Below are 22,279 nucleotides of genomic sequence, written 5' to 3'. Positions count from 1 at the left end.
TGTAGCATTAAAGTCATCCAAGTCAGCATTCATATGACAAAATCACAAGAGTGAGGCATACCATCCACACTGGAGACTGACAGAAAAGAAATCCACTGTGAATGAAGCATCTCACACAAGTGCCTCCTCATCCTCATGTGCTCTTGTTCATCTCTCACTGTTGTCTGTGTGCAGTGAAGAAAGGAATGAAACTGCAGGGGGTCAACTTGAACAAAACATATGTGCTTTCAAGGAAAGAAAAATTAATCTAAAATTCAAGTTTTTATGTGAAGACATTCTATAGCTTGTATAAGGTGACACACAATTGTCTTTGTGCTCCAGCACCACTAATCTGAGTTCAATATAGCTGAAGTGTCCATTGTTTCTTTTACTACGTTTGAGACAAGGCCAATGGATGTACCCCCACCCACCTGGTGTGAGAGGTGAGTCCTGATTCAAGACCTTGAATCAAGTACACCTGAACAACAGAACTGAAGGGCACGGCCCTCAATCTACTTTACTACCTTCAGAAGCTCTTCACCGAAGGCTTTGGGATCACTTTCCATAAAGAGCTTCTCAAAGAGTCCAGAACACGTACAGTACAGGTGCAAGGCAGCTACAGTTAAAACCTTGAGAAGTAAAACAATTTAATCTCAAATGTCTGCAACATTAGTCTGTATTGTCAAAAAGTCTGTACTGTCATTGTAAGAATGCAGTACTTACATCTGTTACAGTATCTGCTACAAAATTTTGATTTTGAAGTGTTTAACTCTGCTGACCACAGGTAGCCAACAACTTCACCAAAAGGAACACACACACACACACACACACACACACACACACAAATGCAACAGACAGGTATATTCGAGCTTGTGCCCTGTGGCTCATAACGGGGAGTCCAGTTGAACTGAACAAATGTGGTTCATGGTAATATTTTATACCAGATCAGAGGAAGGGGCAGAGGTTTCATTTCTCACACTGATCTTAAGCTTCTTTACTGATAAAGCTGTAGACCACAGTCTTTCGGAGTCTCCACATAGTCACTCTTGACCGCATCATGAAAGAATGAGGTCATTCCGTACAGTAATACACTTTACCCCTTTTCTGGTTAAGTATAAATATTCCCTCTAACACAAGGAGACCTAAACAAGAGTGCTCCGTAGACATGTTAATCACTGAGAGCTGATTGTAAACAATGTGCAATTCGACATGTGGGAGTTAGAGGTACGGATGAGATTTGTCGTCATCTTCAAAAATAAACATCAAAATGGTGGTGTGGGGAAAACATGGGGCTTGTGCCAGCTATCTCTGCACTACATCACTTATTTCCTTGATGCAAGCGTGCAAGTTGTCCACAACTACACTGGCACCCGGCACGGTGCCTCCGCCAACCCCACCCCCTGACGAGGATGCCCGGAGCTCATGCAGGCTCAGCTCCAGCTTCCCCACGGCCTCCCTGAAGGCGAACTTGTTGCGCGTCTGCGAAATGCAGTCCACGTAGCCTGAGCAGCAGTCGAGCAGCTGGTGTCCAGCGTCCAGGACGTGGCTGCTGGAGGAGGGCTCCGGACTGGCCCGCAGGGCACTGCTCAGGCCCTCGGCACACTCCAGCAGGGCCTCCTTACTGACCTGGCCCAGCGGAGTCCTGTCCGCACGTGCCCGTCGCAGGGTTACCTTGCCACTGCCTGCGGGGGCAGAGGCCGTGGGAGGGGGCGCGCCATTGGTCATCTTAGTCTGGGGAGTGCTACCGGAGGAGCACAAGTTTGACGACGAGGGCGAGGCTGCTGGAGGCACTTGCGGCGGTGGCACTGATGGTCTGCCCCCCGATGACCCTGCAGGCCTCCCAGGTCGTTTCCCCACCTCCCCATTGACCTCTCCGGAGAGCTCATCCCCCTCATCTCCGCAGTAAAAGGACGGTGGCTGCTGTACGAGCCGCAAGTTCGGGGGAGGTGGGGGCGCACACCTAGGCTTGACTAGCCGCGGCCGGTCGCGGTCAGCCTGGTGTTCTGACAGCAGCTTGAAGCGGTTACCCTGGGAGTCCATGGCCACAAGATGAGCGTCAGGTGGGCTGTGCTTCAGTGTGGGGGAGATCAGCACCGGCACTTTATGGTTGTGGGGGGCGGTTGATGTGGCAGACCCTGATGACTTGGAGGGGGAGGACCAACCCTGTCTGTCCTGGCCAGCCAACTCTGACACCTCCCTCACCTGTGAATGGCAGTCCGAGTCAGCCTCACCCCCGACTCCAGGTGCTCTCTGAGCAACTACAGAAACCCCATTGCCACTCACTCCCCGGGGCAGCAGCTTAGTTTTATGCCGCTCCCGAATCTGGGCGCTGCCCTCGTCGGTCCTGCGGGCAGGAAGTTCTCCACAGCGTGAACTCCCGCTCTCCGGCTGGGAGGTAGTCGAGGCGGTGCGCTCTAGTGGGGGTTTGCTGCGGTTCCTGGGCAGAGTCAGGGCCATGCGGTCCAGGTCTGGCAGACCAGCCGACATAGAGGAAGTGGAATTAGACCTGGGGAAGGGCTTGCTCCCCCCTCCCACAGCCCCATCCTCAGCCCCACTCGGCTTCCCTGTCCGCAGCCCCAGGGTCTTTTTGATGAGGCGGGGTGTAAAGAAGCCAGCAAGGCCTGCCCAGCTGCTGCTGCTGCCAACTGCAGAGGAGCAGCTGGAGTTCCTGGATCCAAAGCTGGCTCCACAGCAGCGTGACGGGGTTGAACTCGTTTCCCCATGGGAGGGTGAGAAGCCAGAGGTGTCTACCTGCGCAGCAGGAGGCGGTATAGCGCCAAAGCCAGCTGCTGGCTCGTATTTCTTGTGGGGCTGATTCTCCATCTCCCTAAAAGAGCTGCTCCTCTTGGGCGGCATGGGCAGCGTCTGCTGCGGGTGAGAGGTGGGCGAGGAGGACTTCTTCTTCATGAAGGAGCTGAAGAAGCCAGCCTTACGGTCCCGCGTGAAAGTGGTCTCACGCGACTCCTCCAGGAGGCTGCTGGGAGATTTGTCCCGCTGCTTGCGCGGTAGGGCTGGAGAGGTTCCCGTGCCATTGTCGGCCAGAAGATTAGCCGTCAGACCTAGGGAGAGGACGAGGAAATACTACATGGCCCAGCCTTTCACAGAAACTCAAAACATCCCTGACTAGAGTACATTCCTCGTATAAATCATTAAGGGAACCCAGAGGAGCTGCTTATGACAAGAAGCTCTAAGCCCAGTGATGTTGTTTCTCACAATTACAGCATATTTGTACATAAATAACTTTTATACATTATAGGTACAGATGAGATACCTGATGTGCCGCTGAGTCCGAGGGCCTCCTGCCGCTCTTCAATGTTCTCCTTGTTGTCTATGTGTTTCTTTGGGGAACGAGGCTTGAGGGGCAAGAGCGGCTTTCCAGGGATGAAACGACTGGATGAGGAAGATGTGGCTGTCTTACACAGTTCCTCTGCCACCTCTGGAGCGAGGGCACAAGGCAGGGGTACAGGGGAGGAAGGTGGTAAAAGAGGGAGTAGAAGGAGAGTATTTTACACCACCCAGCATTAACTGAACAGTGGGTCTGTTTGCATGGGGAGAATCTCTAGAGCTTATAGCAGAATTTTGAGCAAACAATAGCAAAAATAATGTAATATGTCAAGTGCATTTTTACCTTCAGAGATACTGGAGTCATGGAACATGGTTTCAAAGGCCTGATGTATCTCAGCAAAGGATGGTCGATCCATTGGGCTCCACTGCCAGCCTGACGTGACACACAGGAACAGTGAAGTCAACAGCCAGGGAGGACAGATGTGCTTCTCAATGTTCTTCAAGGCCAGTTAGTAAAATCTGAGTCAAAGTATTCTACAATGAACACTATGAGGCTGCCACTGGCTGCTGCTCTTTGTTGCTGTTGTCAACAAGCTTTAATGACTTTTTAGAGTAGTAGGTTACAGCCAAAAGTAGTCATTGTTACTGATTTTAAAATTTTTTCCCTTTGCAGTGGGCAGCATGGTGTCTCACAGTGCATGGGTGGTGCGAGAACACATGGGTTCGATCCTTGGCTCAGTCTGTGTGGAGTCTGCATATTCTCCCGTGTATACGTGGGTTTCCTCCGGGTGCTCCAGTTTCCTCCCACAGTCCAAAGACATGCTAGTGTATGACTGACACAGAGAGAGTGTGTTTCACTGATGTATGGAAGAGTGACCCATTGTAAGTAGTGTATCTAGCAGTGTAAGTCACCTTGGTAAATAAGGCATGAGCTGATAACACTACACAGAGTTTAATGGAGGTCACTTTGGAGAAAAGCATCTACTAAATAAAATGTAATAAATGTAAACAAATGTAATGTAAACACACTAATAAATCTCTAGCCAAATATTATTAGTCCAAACGCCAGTAACGTGAAATGATTTAAACCACAGCAAGGTATGGGAATAACCAGAGTCTCTGTGAAAAATCAAAAGTACCACGGTGCTAGTGGATTTCAGTATTCACTGTGATAAGAATAAAGGAACAAGAAAACAAAAAAAAAAAAACGTACAGTGTCAAGAAGAGTGTCAGCTAGGTCTTTTTTTTTAATGATAGCTATGTCTTTTTTATCCGTTAGAACAACCAGCAAGCTAATGTTTGTAATTCCCCTATTAATTATAGCAAAGTATGGAGTCTATCACTGCATACAAACTATTAAAACTTAACCTTACATGTGTACTAAACTTGAATATTTACATACATAGCCAGGGATATGCATGATGACTTTGTGTGTGTGAGAAACAGAGTGTATGAGAGAGAGCGAGACTCACAGGCTCTCATGAGCTCGTACACCTTGGGTGGACACCCCTCCGGCTGCTCCATTCGGTAGCCTTTCTCCAGCAGATCGTATACCTGAGAAAGGTCGATGCCTGGGTAGGGGGACATGCCATAGGTGGCTATCTCCCAAAGCAGCACCCCAAATGCTGAGGAAAAACAAATGGTTGTGAGACTAACATCCAACTGCCCAGCAAGAATCACAAGAAACTGGAGGGGAATAATTTGTATGAAAGATTAGCCGCATCACTCAATTCAGTACATGTCATGTTGTAAGAGATCAGCTTCAGTCAATCAGTTAGCATAAATGAAGATTACATAAACTTGAAAGCTGTTTTCTACTGAAGGAAGCTGTACTGCAATTAAAGAACTAAGAAATAAATACTTTTTCTGGCATAAGTGTGACAAAAAGCATTTACTAATAAAATAGCTAATAAAAGTATTTACTTCCAAAGAGAGGAGCTTAAACCCAAGCCTGAATCCCATTTAAGAAAACAAATGTCTCTCTTGCTGTTACTGAGCCCTTGAGACTGCGGTCTCGGCCCCCACTGACCCCAAACGTCAGACTTGATGGAGAAGGTGTTGTAGGCAAGGCTCTCTGGGGCAGTCCACTTGATGGGAAACTTGGCGCCGGCATGGGCTGTGTAGGTGTCCCCGGTCATGAGGCGACTTAGGCCGAAGTCGGCAACCTTCACCACATGGTTCTCGCCCACCAGGCAGTTCCTTGCTGCCAGGTCCCTGATGCAGAGATTCAGTGAACAATGTGAATGAATTTCAGTGAACAAAGAACAAAAAAACAAGCGAACCTTCTCTTGGCCGCTTTGAAACAAACTCAAAATCAGGGCACAAAATAACATCTGATACTCTGATTAATTTTACAAATAATAATCAAGCAGATTAATATTAATGTGAACCTTCTGCGAGATGACGACTAAACATTTTCTAGAGCTGTTAACTGGCCTGAAAAAGAAAGTAGAGGGAAGGAGCATATGTTAACAAAATACATATTTCCTTCCTACTGGGTATGAGCAGATCAGATAATTACATGACTGCAGAACACTGTCCAGCATCTGCAACACCAAACAAACTCGTTAGGATGTAGTGCCAGCAAGAACAAACCTCACCATAATTCACCAAATATTTGTATGTTAATTAAGCATTTCATCATAAAACAGATGTGATATAGTTCAGACAGACATAGTCCCATAGCCCAATATAGTTTATATAATTGATCTACATATGTACAAGGTTTATTTTTGAAAGTACACCCTGAGATGCCTGGAATTTTAAGGGGAGGAAAAAGGAAAAAAAAAAAGAAAAACAATGTAAAGGAGGATCATGCTGTTCATGCTCTTAAATGTAATGCAGTTCAGTTACTTTAGTACACATCCAGCTCTGTATTAGTGTCAACTGTGTCATTGTTTAAACAAAACCTTCAGGTTTAAAAAAAAAAAAAAAAAAAAAAAAAAAAAAAAAAAGTGACTGCCTCCCATTCCATCAAAGTTTAACTGGAAACTACTTTATGCAGCTACACGTGTGATGTACATTGGTTGACATGGTGGAAAGTAACTAACTAACTGTACTTTAGAATCACGCATCTGCATCCAAGTTGTTTTCTGCTAATCTCACTGTATTTTTCTGTGAGATGTACATTGCTTTGGAGAAAAGCATCTGCTAAATGAGTAAATGCAAATGTTACTGTAAGACATGTATTAGATTAATTCTTGCATAGCTCCCTTTAAAAACATGTGCATGTTAAAGGTCTTACCGAAACCAGGAGAAAAGTGTGACTTTCAGCCTTTACAGCGACCCATTCCTACATGTGTCGCAGGCCTTGAACTGCACCTCACCTGTGGATGAAGTTCTTCTTTTCCAGGTACTCCATGGCCGAAGAGATCTGTGTGGCCATGTAGAGAAGCACCACAGCATTCACCTCCTCGCGGTTGCACTCGCGCAGGTAGTCCAGAAGGTTCCCGTGGGGCATGTACTCTGTCACAATGTAGAAAGGGGGCTCCAGTGTACAGACGCCTGTCCAGGGAGAGTGACGGATCCCACAAAACAGTTAGCTATGACCTGACACTGTGGACCTCCAACTGGGTCAGAATCTGAATTGCAGATTGATGCAGAACCACAACTATGCCAAGCAACAGTCACCTGATATATGGATTTCAATCGTCATGAAAGTGAACAATTAGTCAATACAGCTGGTGACACATTCATAGAAATGGCCAAAAGTACCTCAAAAAGGTGAACAGTGAAACAACAGCTACTTGCTGTCCTGATGGATACAGCTACGATGCACACATTTATACAAAGGAATGCCTTAGAAAGAAGTGTGAACAGAAAAAGAGCAAGAGCTCACCCAGCAGCTGTACGAGGTTGGGATGTTTGACCTCTTTCATAACTGAAGCTTCTTTAAGGAACTCCTCCACTTCCATGGTGTCCTCCTGCCTCCCAGAAATCAGCAAAGTGCAGTACATAAGTTACACTAAACAATTTACTCTTAATTTAGGTGATACAGTAAAACATGTACTACCACCATCAACCTCAAGGTGGCACACTTTTCACAATGCCCGAGGATGGCTGACCTTCAGAGTCTTTACTGCCACAGTGAGGTTGTACTTCTTCCAGACACCGACATACACCTCCCCATATTGTCCACCTCCCAGCTTGTGCTTCATAGTAATGTCAGTGCGCTCCATCTCCCACTTGTCATGGATGGGCGAGACCCCGTAGATGGTGGGCTTGTTGCACTTGGGCGCTGGGTAGTGCAGTGTGGTCACAAGGCCATCTGCCACCGTGGAGTGGTGGTGCACCAGTTCGGCCAGAGTGCTGAAACGGCTCTCTGCTGTCACATAGACCTGCGTATATGTGTGTGCATGTAGTGGGATGAGTTGACTCATCAGTAAGAAAAGTGACACACACACACAAAATAGAGCAGATATAATGCAGCTGCTATCATGCTCTTTAAGAACATTAACACTCCAAGGGTTCAAGCTGCAGAAGTAGCCCTGAGTAGTCATTTGACCTGAAGTGCTCCAGAAAAACACGCAGCTATTCAAAAGTATAAACTACAAGTGTAAACTATAAGTGCTTCAGATAAAGGTATCAGTCAAACAGCACAATTACAAAATAAACACAGATTATACAAGAAACTGTGAGTAACAGTCAAAAACAAAGCGAAATGGGTGGTGTGCTGTTGGATTGCGGCGCACCTTGCCATCGGATGCCGTGTTGATGCGGTAGTGGTAAACCCGGCCCTCGTAGCGCAGCGAGATGGACAGTTGACCAGGGCTGCTCTCGCTCTCTCGCACCAGGAAGCTGCCATTGATGAGGCTGCTGAGCAGGTACTCGGCGGCGCTGCGGGATACGGGCCCGTGGTACCAGCTGTGCTTCTCCAGGCTGTTTACCGGTGTGATGTAGTTGCTGGGCACCCAGCCCTGCCCATTCTTGGAGCGCACCTCACTCCACTCGCCGTTTTGATTGTAGCCCAGAACCCGCAGCTTTTCACCTGGTCCAGCAGGGACAGGGAACACAGCTTAGTGACACACTTTCATTGATCCATCCATCCACCAACCCCTCCATCCCTCGATTCTCTAACCCAATTATCTAATTCGAGGTTGCAGTCAGGACATGTAAGTGGTGGGCCATCTTCTGCTAAATGAATACATGTATAAAAGTCTGCACGAAGCAGCTCCTCTTGTAGAATGCCAAAGTGCTTCTGGACCCACTGAGAGTTTTACTCCTTTGAGGAGGTCCTCATTTAACCCCTGAATGTCCACCCACGGTGAAGACTCCAACTCCAGAAAACATTTCCTCCTTATTTACCCTTTTCTGCATCAGTTATCAATCGACAATTAATTCTAAACACTCCTTCTCTGACAAAAATTACATTATTAGAGGCCAGAAGCTGTTTCCTTTAAACCAAAGGATCTGTGGTCGACTCTCATATCCCATTGAGCAGTACCCGTGAGCAAGACACAAACCCTGAACTCGAACAATTACAATTATCCAGATGTACAAATGGACAGTTAGCTGACACTAAGCCACATTGTAATATAGTGTACTTAACACTGGACAGAAATATCCACAAAAAGAGTACATAAAAATGTGAGACAAATTACTATGATTAAGCTTAAGATACTGTCATTATGAGCCAAAGAAAGTCTGTTTTTGGAAGTCTAAGTAAAATTTAAGAAACGAGTTGCTGCCGTCACTGTTTATGAATGTAGCGCCAGAATGGCGACTGTGTAATTCTTCGGGTTACGAACCAGGGCTGAGAGCTCATACCTTTAGTGATGCTCAGCGTGTTGTCGCCACTGGCGACAAAGTCGTAAAGTGCAACGAAGAGGTTGGGGTCGCTCTCAGTGGCACCCAGCAAGTTCTCCTTAGAGCCCCAGCGGCCTGCCTCGGCCAGGGCGGAGTCGTGTTCCAGGCCGAACGGGCGGTGAAGGGCCTCTGTAGAGAGGGAAAGAGCGCACTTCATTACACTCCAATGTGCCATTAAACAGAGTAGACATCCTTAAAGCTATAAAGCACGAGAGGCCTGTACACTGGCACCGCATGTAACGAACAGCTCAATTACAGCTTTTCAAATACAAATATTTTCCAGTCCATTTACTCATTTAATTGCACACTCTTAACTTGCCTATTTTCGAAAGACTGTAATGGAGCGAATACAAACAGCAAACCTTCATGCTGCCATTTTAATTTTCATCTTAAATTATATTCAGGAACAGCTACAGGCCCAAGTTTATTCTACAAAATGTCAGATGTTTTGAGTTTAGTTGTTCAACAATATCTGATGCTTCATAATGATTTTCTGGTCACCATTTCCGTCCAAAAAAGTAACAAAGCAGCGTACCGCTCACAAAATACACACACGGTGATTCACACTAGCCTTCCGAGGTAGAAAGATAATAACCTGGTACTAAATGTAACTAAATATTAAACATATCCCATATACCACCTCCTCCAGACTGTGCAACAGCCCCTTCCCTCAGGCTGTGAGAACCTTCTGTAGCACGAACTCCCAGACCATCTGCACACCCATCTTCTGACATAGGTGACTGCCCCCCCCTTCCTCATACAAGTCTGGCCCAGTCACTTGAAAAAAGCACATGTCACTTCAAGCAAATTAATAAATACACTCAAACAGCAATTTCAGTTATTGCTGCTCCTGTATCTAGTGTTTAGTCTAGTGTCTATTTTGTAGCCTTCTTTTGTGTATTTATATTATATGCAAATCTTTTTAGCATTGTGTATATTGCCTGTGTATCTAATATATAATTATTTGTGTACATTGTCATTGACCGCTCTGGCCTGTGCACCACACCGTCCTGTATTTGCAGGATACGTCTGTTTTTAACACACTGCACGTTCTTTGTGACACGGAGGTCCAAAGAGAAACGGAATTTCGTTCTCCTGTGTGTAACTCAACTATAGGTGAAACAACAATAACGGTGACTTTGAATATTGTCACCAAATTCAAAGATGTTTTCAAAAGCCAGAATTCAGAAAACATGACACAAATTTTCACGCTTTCCCAGTCCAAGACACGAAGACACCTGTCTGCGTCCTTGGCACTGATCGGCACGGCTCTGTCACTGAGAACAAGTTAAGCTCGCCAGTCGTCACCACGAGTAGATATGCTGCTCTACCATTTCCCCTCCTCTGCACAGCTCAACAGTTGGCGGCGGCTTTGGCAAGCGGTCAGGACAGCTGCTGAGAGCGCGAGAGAACAGCTAATGGGTGGAAGACCTTGTGAGGCCTACGGGCAGATCCCCAGGTGGCTGAACTTGGACACAACACCTGTGGGGTCCATCCATGCTTTAGAGAGGCTCAAACGCCACCAAATGAAGGCAGACACGTGACCAATCACTCCATGGATGCTCCTCAAGGACAGAGGAAAAACCGTCTTACTACAGCCTCTTTCAGAACAAATATGGCAGAAGTCAATCTTTTTCCAGTGCAACTGAAGAGTCTCCAACCACCCACACAACAGAACAATTTAACACACTCTTGTTCACTCAAGAACACACACACTCTCACAGGGCCATTTAGAGTCACCAAGTGACTAGAAACATGTCCTTAGACTAGGAGGAGCCCGGAGCACCCAGAGAAAACCCCAGGGAGAACATGCAAAGCCCACACCGACAGAATTGGATCTGAACCCACAACCAAGGAGAGGAGCTATGAAGCACCAGTGTTATCCATCGTTCAGTCTATTAACAATGAAAAATGTTTGGCTGACAATCCTAAACTTCATATTTAAATCGGCTCCAACCCAACATTTCTGCTGAGAACGGGTCCAGCTCACCTTTGTTCCCCTCCAGCACGTGCTGCAGTGCCGTCCCGGTGACGCGGCTCAGCCGCATCTCCCAGTACATCGTCCACAGCCCCAAGAGTGCTGCCTCTGCCTCCTCTAAGCAGGCAGCTTGTCTTCACCGTTCTCTCTCCGAAAACACGTTGGCATTACTCATTCTCAGAACCCTAGCAGCCAGTTTAGCTGATCACACTTGTTTCATTAAAGCGCAAACGAAAATTCCCCTCTGGCTATCACTTCTCCAACTCACAACCTTCCCTTCTAAATTCCTTTAAATAAAGTCAGCTTTTCCTAAACCGCAGGAAAAACAGCAAAGTAAATCTTTGCTTTCGATCCTCCGCAGCAGTTGCTCTTCTGAGCTTTGTTCCAGTGAGGCACAATGAGAGGAAAGTTTAGCTCTCCAGGAGAAGTGGGGCCAGTTTCCTTAGAGGTGCTTTTGTATCTGCCTCCAACGTTCGGCGTCTTGTCTCCCAGGCGAGACGCGAGAGCTTCTCTTCGTCTCTACTTCCCGGCGGGCTCGCAAACTCCAGATGGTCTCCCCCATCTGCGAGTGCTATACGGTACTGCCCGCCAGAACAAAATTCCCTGCCCACCCACCACCCCCTCACCCTCATCACGAGGCCCAGAAAGAAGCATTCAGAGAAGTGGGCGGTTCCTGTATAATGAACTCTTCCCCCATCAACTATATCAGAGGCCTTTCAGTATTTTCAAACCTGCAGAAAATTCCACAGTGCAGTTCTTACTTCAGCTCATAATTCAGCTGGTGTTCACTGAAGGAGAACACTGCGATGCTGTTCACCCCCCCCCCCTCCGTCATAACGCAAAATCCCAGAGAGTCACTCTGGGTGTGCAAGTAGCACCAGCTGAGACACATGTACCAAACAGAACAACAAGCGCTCGCTCCCTGGAGCCGATACACCAATTTCCATAACCCATTTATTCGTGTAACACAGGCAATAGCAGCACATGAAAAGAGCGGAAGACCCGCCTTCCACCTCTTAATGCCGCATGTATTGGTCTGAAAAACTGGGAATTTTCCCTGTGCATGAGGGCACTTGTGTGTGTATAAGGGATTCCATCTCACTAAGTGTGTGTGAGCACAGGGGGCCACGGGGGGAGGCACCCAGCTCAAGGTTTGCCTACAATGGACAGGCGCAAGGCCAGCGGCGGACAGCTGAGGCAGCAGCGCATTCTCAGTGCAGCTCAAAGAGGGCATTGAGCGGGGGGACCCCCCCCCTACAGTGTGTGCCTGGTCCACCCCCTCCCCCGTCGTGCAGCTGTCAGCAGGGTCTGCCCAGGCATGTGGCAAGACAATGACCCCCCTCCGGTCGGTCAGGCCCCAATACCCCCCGGTCATAAGTGCTCCACAGACCAGACAACAACACGACATAACTTTGCAGGAAATGCATAGTACCCATTTGAAATTAATTATTAAATTATTTTGCAATTAATAATTTATTGTGCTCATTACTTTTTATCCACTGTCATCCGTAATTGCACTTTGGGTCAGACAACATTGCATTTCAATATGTTGCTTCCTGGCTCACAGCAAAGACCCCAAAAAAAAAAAAAAAAAAAACGTAAGTACCACATATGAAAAATTCTAAAACACTGTTCCTAGAATTTAACAGTGCATCTTGAGACACGGAAGGAAGTGAATGTTTTTAAGGGACAAACAACGGATTTTGACAGGTTTGGTCTAACTAAAGTAATGGCTGGCTGAGATATGAACATATGGCCAGACAAGCGCGTAACAGTAAAGAGTGCGACGATGCAACCTTACAGGGGACAGACAGGCTGCCACAGGGTTCAGGAGAGTGGGTCTCCACACTTCCTGTCCAGCAGCTGCCCCGCAGACACACACACTGGCTGCAGAACAATTTCCGTCATACGTATGTTTTTGAGTATCCGCAATATTTTTAGCCATGTTCAAAGCAAAACAATATGGACCCAAATATCTCCCCAACTGTGGAAGCCTTCAGACATGAAGCAACAGGAAACATGAACAATGACCTGAAACAATTACACCTGGTTTGGGAAGAACATGTTTTCTGGTCACGCATCACAACGGGATTTGGGACAGGACCTCATCGCCATCCACAGCAGCTTTCGGTTATGTCGATTGCTTCCAAAGATTACATTATTATACTAAATTATTGACCTTTACTTCACTTATCACAAACCCATAGGTAAGACTTACCCATATATATAGCAGGGTATTCTTACTGCATCAATTCAGGGTAAGCACCTCAATCCATATCTCCACAGAAGTGGGAGTTGAACAGGAAACCTCCAGATTACGAGGAAAGAGCCCTAACCACTACTCAACCCGCAACCCATGTTAATGCTAACATATATTATTGCGATTTTCCTGGTGACCCACTTACCATTTGGTACACATTTAGATGATCCACTGAAAAATGTGGCCAGCACATATCTCATGAGGTCCTCTTCATAAGTATTGTGATATGCTGGAACAATTTCCTTTCAGAAATTCAAAAATTTATTTAAAGTGCAGTTTTTTCCTCCATCACCAAAGCTTAAAAATGTTCACGAAAGCACATTTAATGTACATGTACATTGAATGTAATGTTTTTCTGCTTCTGTTCCAACCCAGTGCACCAAAATGTTCGTTAATCCTAATTTAAAGTGAAAAGGTACCTGTAAAAACCGAGTACACATGTGCAACCTGGACAACACTTGTATGAGACAAGCTGGACAGAAGAGTGAAAGCAACCCACAAGTCTCCTACATTTCTGGGAACTGCTGCAGAAGACCTAGCAGCTCATCTCCTGATAGCCTTGGTATCCAAACATCAAATGAAAAACCTTTCCAGCAAGTGTACTTATTTACATACATTTACTTATATACAGTACATACTAGCATTTGCATTTATTTAGCAGACGCTTTTCTCCAAAATGACTTCCAATGAACTCTATGTAGTGTCATCAGCCCACACATCTTATTCACCAAGGTGACTTACACTGCTAGATACACTACTTACAATGGGTCATTCATCCATACATCAGTGGAACACAAATACACTCTCTCTATCACTCACACACTATGGGGGAACATGAACAGCATGTCTTTGGACTGTGGGAGGAAACTAGAGCACCCAGAGGAAAGCCGGGGAGAAGATCCAAACTTCATACAGACTGAGCGGTGATCAAACCCATATCTTCTTGCACCACCCAGGCACCGTAGGACAGCAGCACTACTCGCTGTGCCACCATGCAGCCCTACTCAAACTCTTCACTGGTGTTGTATGTTTACTCGGTTTATATGTCTGAAAAGGAAATGCAGAACTTTTCCCAGACTGTGGAATGAAGGACATCCTCCTTCCTGAGGCTGGTTTGTGCAGTTGGGATGAATAAGCAGCAACTCATAACAGCATGGCCACCTGCCCTTTCTTGTGTCTCCAGAAGGGAGGCAATTCTCATCATGAATGGCAAATGTGTACCTGTACACCCCCACTGCTCCTGCCCCTGCTCTGGCAGCGCTGCTACCTCCCAGTGGCCTGCATCGGTCGACATGAGCACAGCGCCTGTGTAACGGCTAAGCCGCTCTCTTATGAGCCCCTGGAAGCGGCTCACTCCTCAGGGACATTATGACGATAGCTATGGGCAATAAACCACCTGACTCATTAGGCAAAGAGGACACTTAAAAGGCACTGGAAAGCTTTATGAAATCTGAGCATCCTGTAGAGAGAGGAAACCATGATTCACACAAAGAAACTACAATGATGACAGAATAACTTAATATTACAACACACAATCCTGTTATAAACTTTTGAGTCCTGGGACATTAAAGTAAAACCAGCAGAAGAGAGATGTCGCTTTGGAGAAAAGCGTCTTGTAAATGAATAAATGTAAATGTGAGTGAGGACAAAGGCCATGAATATCTTCTATGAATGCTACATTTCCTTAAAATGTGATTAATTTGGTCACAAATTAGTATTTTTCCCTATAAATGTGGCACCTTCTCAGCAGAGGAGGATATTGATTGACTGTCCCCATGTCCAAGCTGGCAACGCCTTCTGAATTTTCATGCAGCAAAACACAAAACAAAGCTGATACGGTCTACAATTTGACAAACTTTTTTTTTAAAAAAAACTAAAGTTCCAGAATGAACAAAACTGTATAGAGTTCTAGTTTTTTTTTTTTTTTTTTTAATTTTACTGACACAGACTTCACCAGTTAATGTTTCCATTAGTAAAAATCAAGCAGATTCAAATACTAAATACTTAAAAACAGCAGCAAAATGACATTGGATGAATGAATGTCAACAAAAAAAAAGCCCTCAAATTTGGAGTGTGTCTTCAGATTAAGAAAGCAGTGACACCGGTCTGTATTTCGAGAAAAGCCTGATTCTAACATGTCCATAATCATTCGTAAGTGTCCTCAAAGTTTTGACCAACCTACCATGGGTCATCAGGTGAGGAGTCATACAGTATGTATTTGAAAGTTGCTAGGGTTTACTCATTTTCAAATTCCAGGAATTTACATGACTAATCCAGTACAAACAAGCAAGTGAAAAATCTGAGATAAATAAATACAATGTTCACAATTTAGGGATTTGTGAGTAGAGTGAACAATAACCAAATAATTGGAGTCACTTTGAAACATTTTCCTGCGATTTGCTCGCGTGTTTGCTGCACATTTCTAATGGACATCTCGTACATTAACCCCACAAGAAGGGTGCTGCACTTAACCATTTCCACTTCCATGTTTCCTTGGCTTATTTGGAGCATCCACACACACTTATCTTTTGCTCAGCTGTACAAATGGGTATAAATGGGTAAATAATTATAGGGAGCTTAACATTGTAAATTGCTTTGGAGAACAGTGGCAGATGAATGAATAAAATGTAAAGCAATGCTTTACTCTTCACAGGTCGCCACAGCGGATGTCAGAGGCGGAAAAATCCCACTTTGGACAAAAGTGTCGGCTAAATGAGAACGTATCTGTACGTTGCAGGGGAAAAGCAACAGAATCGCTCTCTTCCTTGCTTTTGTTCACTTTATAATGTTTTGTCCTTTCTTGTAGCTTTTACATGCACTCACCCACATGTCAGGTGGCAAACTTCTGCATGCAGTAAACAGCATCCCGCCAAACGCTTATTTGCTGCGTCCTGTTGAAGCCAGTGTTTGTATTTGCCATTTTCAGCCAATGTGTTCATGTGTTCTGCCCATTCTGCCTCTGACAAGCATTTACTGTAGTAAGCTACACTATATATTTGGACTGTTACACTGGGCACGTGCCAGCGGTACCTTTGATTAAGGCAGCGCGTGCTCACACTGAACTGTTAAAAAATATAGAAGTACTATTACAATTTAAAGTGCATGAAATAAAGGAATTCATGCTAAATTTTTCCATGATTCTAAAGTACTTTTTTTTAATTTTACTTATCATGAAGGGTATTTCAGTACTGCATTTTTTTTCACATGCATGTTGTGTGACTTTAAAGGTGTTCCAAGACGCAGGTGAACACTGATGCGAGAAGGTGGTGGTGGTTCAGAACAGATATGTAACCAGACGGTCAACAGTTCAAGTCCCAGTAGAAGTCCTCATAGAAAAGGACGTAACAGCACCTAACCTGAATCCCTCCTGCAAAAGATGCAGCTACAAAACTATAAATCACATAGGATGACCTGACTTGTCCTCCAGGTGCCACATGCAGAGAATAAGCAAATAAATTATGCAAATCAGAGCTTTAAAACAAGCAATTATACCAAAAACCTTTTTCAGTTTATGCTAATGTGCTTTTATTCAGTGTTATAAAATCATTATGTGGCAAAGAGAAAATAAAATTCCTGAGCCCTGGAATCACTTATGCAGGCACTTCCAGTCCGTCAAGAAAATTCTGACTCGTGTATGACTCAATAGATATATGGTAATTGTGCATTTGTCAAAATTATCTGATGTTTCAATATGTAGTGGAAATCATCTTCAGTCATTTAGATCGAGTTAAAGCACATATTTTCATTTCTGAAAACCAAATTGGAGGTGGAGCTGAGCTGCCAATGTTTTTGCATATCCTGTGAAATCCTTGAAAATCCTTTATGTGCTCGTATTAACATCGGAAATGTACTAGCATAAAATCTCAGGGCTTTTTCCCCTTTAATGTCACTGCGAGAAGAGCGTTCTATAAAAATAAACTGATCAGGGAAATTAATTTTTCAGCTTCTCTTTTCAAATTTCATTGACCTCCATCTGTGACCAGACTCAAAACATGCTGCGACCCAGTGGACTAAGCAATGAAATAAATAAAATGTACCAGCAAACACAGGGAAAGGTTTACAAGGAAAGTTAAATCTCTGCACAGGCATAATTCAGATGGCATTTCAAAGCCACAACCTTGGTGCCGCAAGCTGACAGCATCACCCGCTGAGCCGCCATGTCGCCCCTCGCCACAAGACAGAGAAAGCAAATGAAGAAGCACAGCAGGGTCTCGAGCCGACGGCAGATCCCACACGCAATCTGTGCTGCAGAACACTCAGCATTAAGGGTTAAAGAAGTGATGAAAAATATAAATCACAAGATAGGCAGTCTATAATGCAAATAATTAATCACCACATGAAGGAAAATAAACCGTACATCTGTTGGATGTGGTCGGAGCACTGGAACATTCAGCAGCTCCCATTTACAGCCGTGTGCTCCTTCTTCATAGTTTCTTTAATATTGCTCAACGGTAACCGCCGCACAGTGACATTACCAAAAATCAAGAGAATATCAAATAACGAAAATGTAATAACATCATGAAAAATAGAGAGTAAAGCGATATCTGGGTCAACCCCACCCCAGGCTAATAATAGGGCCATGACCACGCTTACACTCTGAGCAACACACCTGCAATTACTCACCATTTCTGAAAAAACCAACACATTATTGTGCCATCCATACAGTGAACCAAGGGGGAGCAAGGAACGTGACGGCTGGAGCCACCCCCTTGCGCCTGAAAGATTCGGGCTGAAATTCCAGCTCCTGCTGTAGTACCCTTTTTCAAGGTGGTTACTCAGAACTGATACAGTAAACATCACCCAGCTGTATAAATGAGTCGAGAAGTAGCATAACATTTGAAGTCACTATGGAGAAATGGAGTCGACTCAAATTAAAACAGTAGTAGTGAGCAGCAAAAATAATGAATACTGCTTCAATCACCCCCTAAGCCCACCCTCTCTCCTCCTGACAATCCAAGATGCTCCCAGAAAGTTCGCCATGCTGCCGTGTGATGGACAATTCCTAGAGGGTTACCTGAACTCATATGGGGGGAAAATGTAATTGATTTTCTGCGATACATGCATAAGAACCTTTCACACACATCTTGCTAACATCGCTCATGGTAAATTCTAACATGCCAAAGATGCGGATGAAAGAAAGCAAGAGAAAGAGTACTGCGAGAGCAGCATAAGCTGACCTAACCAGGATGTACTGAGTCAGCCTGCGGTTAATGAGGGGACTCAACAGGCATCGCTCAATGGGCGGGTGGGTTGGTGGAGGGGGCATTACAGTAAGCCCAGGACCTTATTCATCTTCTCAGAAAGTAAAGCAACATGCACAACTGCTTGCGTGTTCTTCCCGTGTCTGCATGGGTTTCCTTTGGGTGCTCTGGTTTCCTCCCACAGTGCAAAGACGTGCTGTTCCGGTTCCCCCATAGTGTGAGAGTGACGGAGAGAGTGTGTTCCACTGATGTATGGATGAGTGACCCAGTGTAAGCAGTGTATCTAGCAGTGTAAGTCACCTTGGTGAATAAGGTGTGTGGGCTGATAACACTACATAGAGTTCACTGGAAGTCACTTTGGAGAAAAGCGTCTGATAAATAAAGAAATGTAAATTTTCAGAGTGTTATCATCCAATCTACCCTTTGGTAATCGAACAGTCAAATATTAAAAATAAAAAAAAAAAACTAAACATAAGACCTAAACCCACAGCAGAACCCGAGTGTTTGACTGAAGCAATCATCACCCTAGTCTAACTACCTTAGCGTTTTCCATGAGTCTCCAAAATGACTTGAAAAGCAGCAAAGATTACCGCCAACCTGAAACAGGGTTGACCACCACTAGCTGAGTGTAAGGTATGCAGTGCAGACATAATATGCACATTTCACAAAAGACAATCAAATATTTTAAAATGCAAAGTTAATATCCAGCCTAACAGATCACCTTTGCACATCTTTATATTTACTAGACCCATCCTGGGTGTGTCCCCTCCAGCCCTGCGCCCTGTGTTACCAGGTTAGGCTCCGGTTCGCTGCGACCCCGCTCGGGACATGCGGTTGTGGACGGTGTGTGTGTGTGTGTGTGTGTATACTTACTAGAGAACCCCATCAGAAATGTTTCTCAATTTGGTGCTGTACAGAGGACAAAGAAAAACACTGGAAAGGTTCTTCATCTATCACTATTACTGCTTGACTTTTAGTCTTATGACATTACAGTCACATCAGATTCTCCACATGCCTTTGACTGAGCTGCCCTTGAGCTGGAGGGGCAGTGTGTGTAGATACACAGGCCAGCAGCCCATCCAAAGGTGCGGTGGGAAGGGAAGGGAAGGGAAGGGAAGGGGAGGGAAGGGGAGGGGAGGGGAGGGAAGGGGAGGGAAGGGGAGGGGAGGGGAGGGGAGGGGAGGGGAGGGGGAGGTACACAAAGGAACATCCAAACAGTGAGCAACACAGCACCTCATTCTGAACAAGTGACTCACGTAACTTCCTGTCACATATGTGATTATGCTTGCAAATATGAATATTTACATTCACAGGCACGTACCCTCCTATCAGCTTGTTTGTTAGCCCAAAGCAGAGCAAATCGAAGTATACCTTATGGGTTACCGTATGCACAATCTATATAGCTCTCCAGCTACCAATGTTCATATTGGGAAAGAAGTCAAAGCCCATTAAATGCGGCAAAGGACTGATTCAATGAAGCCCCTAATCGCCAAGACTAAAAAAAACTGCCTTCACTTCAGCGAGGCATGATAAGCAGGAAAGAACCCTGGCGTTAGGAACAACTGTAGGTGCTATACTATGGGAATTTTGAAAGTGGAAATGGTAATACTTGCTAAAGATAAGATTTAAAGAGCAGAGCATCATCTTGCAGCAGAAGAGAGGAAGCAATCAATTATAAACCAATCAGCTAAGAGATTTTTGGAAACACTGTCCCAGGCAACAGCGCTTGCTGTCTGCCAAGTACACGGTAAAAGAAAGTAACTCTCAGTGGGCCTCTCGGATGACACAGAGTTCCCGATCACTACAGAATCTCAATGGGTGCAGTGTGTGACGACAGCATCACACCGCATACAACTCCATAAACCTGACAGATGAGTCAGACCCCACTGTTCGGCCTCACCAAAAACAACCTTCAACTGATCACTGCAGTCCTGGTTTTCATTTAAACTATTTCAAGGCAGGGGAAAAACAAATCACATGCCCTTTGAATACATCCCAATTCTTCATTAACCAGTCAGACGGCTGGATTAACTGTCCATATCAAAACAATCTTGGCCATTTAACATGCACGTTAAATTATGACACAGCCACTATTAAACAATAATTAACATTTATTCATTTAGCTGACGCTTTTTCCCCAAAGCAATTTATAACGTTATGGCACTTACAATTATTTACCCATTTATAAAGCTGGGTAATTCTACTGGAAGAATCTAGGGTAAGTACCTTGCTCGAGGATGGTACAGCCAGAGGTGGGAATCGACCCTGCGACCTTTGCTCCCCGAAGGTACCAGCTCCAACCACTACACTAATTTGTGATGGTTATTACTTGATATTCTTACTTTATATCCAGTACTAATCAGGTGTGATTAATACTGGATATAAAGTAACAACTATCTTTACATTGGAATATCTCAACCATGTTGAAGTAATAATCCGTATTATAGACCGTCACGCTGTCACTGCTAGACAGGAGTAATCCGTACACAAGTGTCACTACTACAGGGGAGCAATTCGCACACGTCACCGCATGAGAGGAAGACACGTGTGTGCTTTGGGACCGAACGAGGTAATGTACTGATGGCTTGTGCTGCTATGAGAACTAAAAGATGTTCTACGAAATAGATGTTAAAAGGGTGAAATGATGGTTACTATAGCAATGAAAACAGTTTAATGGAAATGAATGGAGAGAGAAACATGAGCATTTGGAGTAAAAGAGCATCGCTGCCACTGACCGACCGACCGACCAGCCGAGAGCACCGTGTGGTCAGTCAATTTGTCGACCGCTCAGTGAAACGCACACATGATCTTGTCACTTCCCGCCACCTCCTCAGCTCCCTGCCCTGACCCCCCTGTCTCTGTCCCTGTCCCCTCTCTCTCCTCCTCCATCCCCCCCGCATCTGTCCTGGCTCCTCTGTCTCTCTCTGTCCCCCCTGTCTTTCCTTCCCTGCTGTCTCTGTAACCCCCATCCGCCCCCTCCCCTTTGTCTCTGTCCTCCCCTTGTCCAGCCCATCCTCTGTCTGTCTCCACCTCCCTCCCATCGCGGGCCCCCATGGGCTCCCCAACCCTCCCGGGTGGGTCCGGTACCTGAGTGCTGGGTGAACACGTTGATTGCCGGGTCCGAGAGGCCCACAGCGACGGCGCTCCTACCGGTCTGCGCTCCGCCCGCGGCCGCTCCTCTTCTGGCGGCTCCAGCGGCGCTCCGGCTCGCCTTCCCTTGGAGCCCCTGCTGAGGCTGAGGCTGAGGCGGCTGGAGCCCCGGCGGAGCTGCCTCCCCGACACGGCCTACCTGCTGCCCCATTGCCCCCCTCGTAGTCCCTACTAGCGCTGAGCCGCAGGACCAAAGCCGCCCCTCCGCTGGCAGCCCCCCGGCTCGGTCACATCCCCCGTAGGCGAGGCCTCTGTCCTTCGCGGAACGAACGGTGAGCCTCGTCCTGCGGCGCAGCTCAGCTGCTGGCGGGAGCGACGGCAGGACAGTGAGTGACCAGCAGCCGTGTGTGTGTGTGAGCCTGGCAGAGCTGAGCCTGAGGCAGCTCGTTGAGGGGACGCGCTGAGCGCTCCGCTCCGCTCCCCGAGTGGCCGCCGGTTCTCCGAGCGTCCGAGTCAGCAGCGGCCAGAGATAAGGCGGCACAAGCAGCTTCTCTTCCCGAGAAAAATATCTATTTCCCACGGGAGCGTCCCGTCTTCCTCCGGCCACTGCGTGCCCCCTCTGCCGCCGCCATGTTTACCACAGGAGGAAGCGCGCTGAGGGCTCGTCCGGTGCGGCGGATC

General features: G+C 46.1%; 1 protein-coding gene across 4 annotated transcripts; it reads right to left on the bottom strand.

Moving 5' to 3' along the window:
• Positions 1–800: 800 nt before the first annotated feature.
• On the bottom strand, positions 801–22,279 carry LOC108935246 (tyrosine-protein kinase ABL2-like). Of its 4 annotated transcripts, none has more exons than XM_029250472.1 (11): positions 21,596–22,279; positions 9,031–9,198; positions 7,956–8,251; positions 7,329–7,601; positions 7,103–7,187; positions 6,591–6,768; positions 5,294–5,478; positions 4,737–4,889; positions 3,608–3,697; positions 3,251–3,415; positions 801–3,038 (listed from the first exon to the last, which is right to left on the bottom strand). In XM_029250472.1, the coding sequence occupies exons 1-11, from the start codon at positions 21,807–21,809 to the stop codon at positions 1,282–1,284; spliced, it is 3,564 nt and encodes a 1,187-aa protein (XP_029106305.1). In that variant the 5' UTR covers positions 21,810–22,279; the 3' UTR covers positions 801–1,281. The 4 variants fall into 4 exon arrangements, with proteins under 4 accessions (XP_029106305.1, XP_029106306.1, XP_018609221.1 ...); XM_029250473.1 differs by having other exon boundaries at positions 21,659–22,279; XM_018753705.2 differs by lacking the exon at positions 21,596–22,279 and adding an exon at positions 13,453–13,692.

This window comes from Scleropages formosus, chromosome 3 (genome assembly GCF_900964775.1).
Source record: "Scleropages formosus chromosome 3, fSclFor1.1, whole genome shotgun sequence".
In the NCBI taxonomy this organism is placed as follows: Eukaryota; Metazoa; Chordata; class Actinopteri; order Osteoglossiformes; family Osteoglossidae; genus Scleropages; species Scleropages formosus.
Note: the sequence above shows the minus strand (reverse complement) of the source record. Positions and strands in the feature narration are given on the sequence as shown.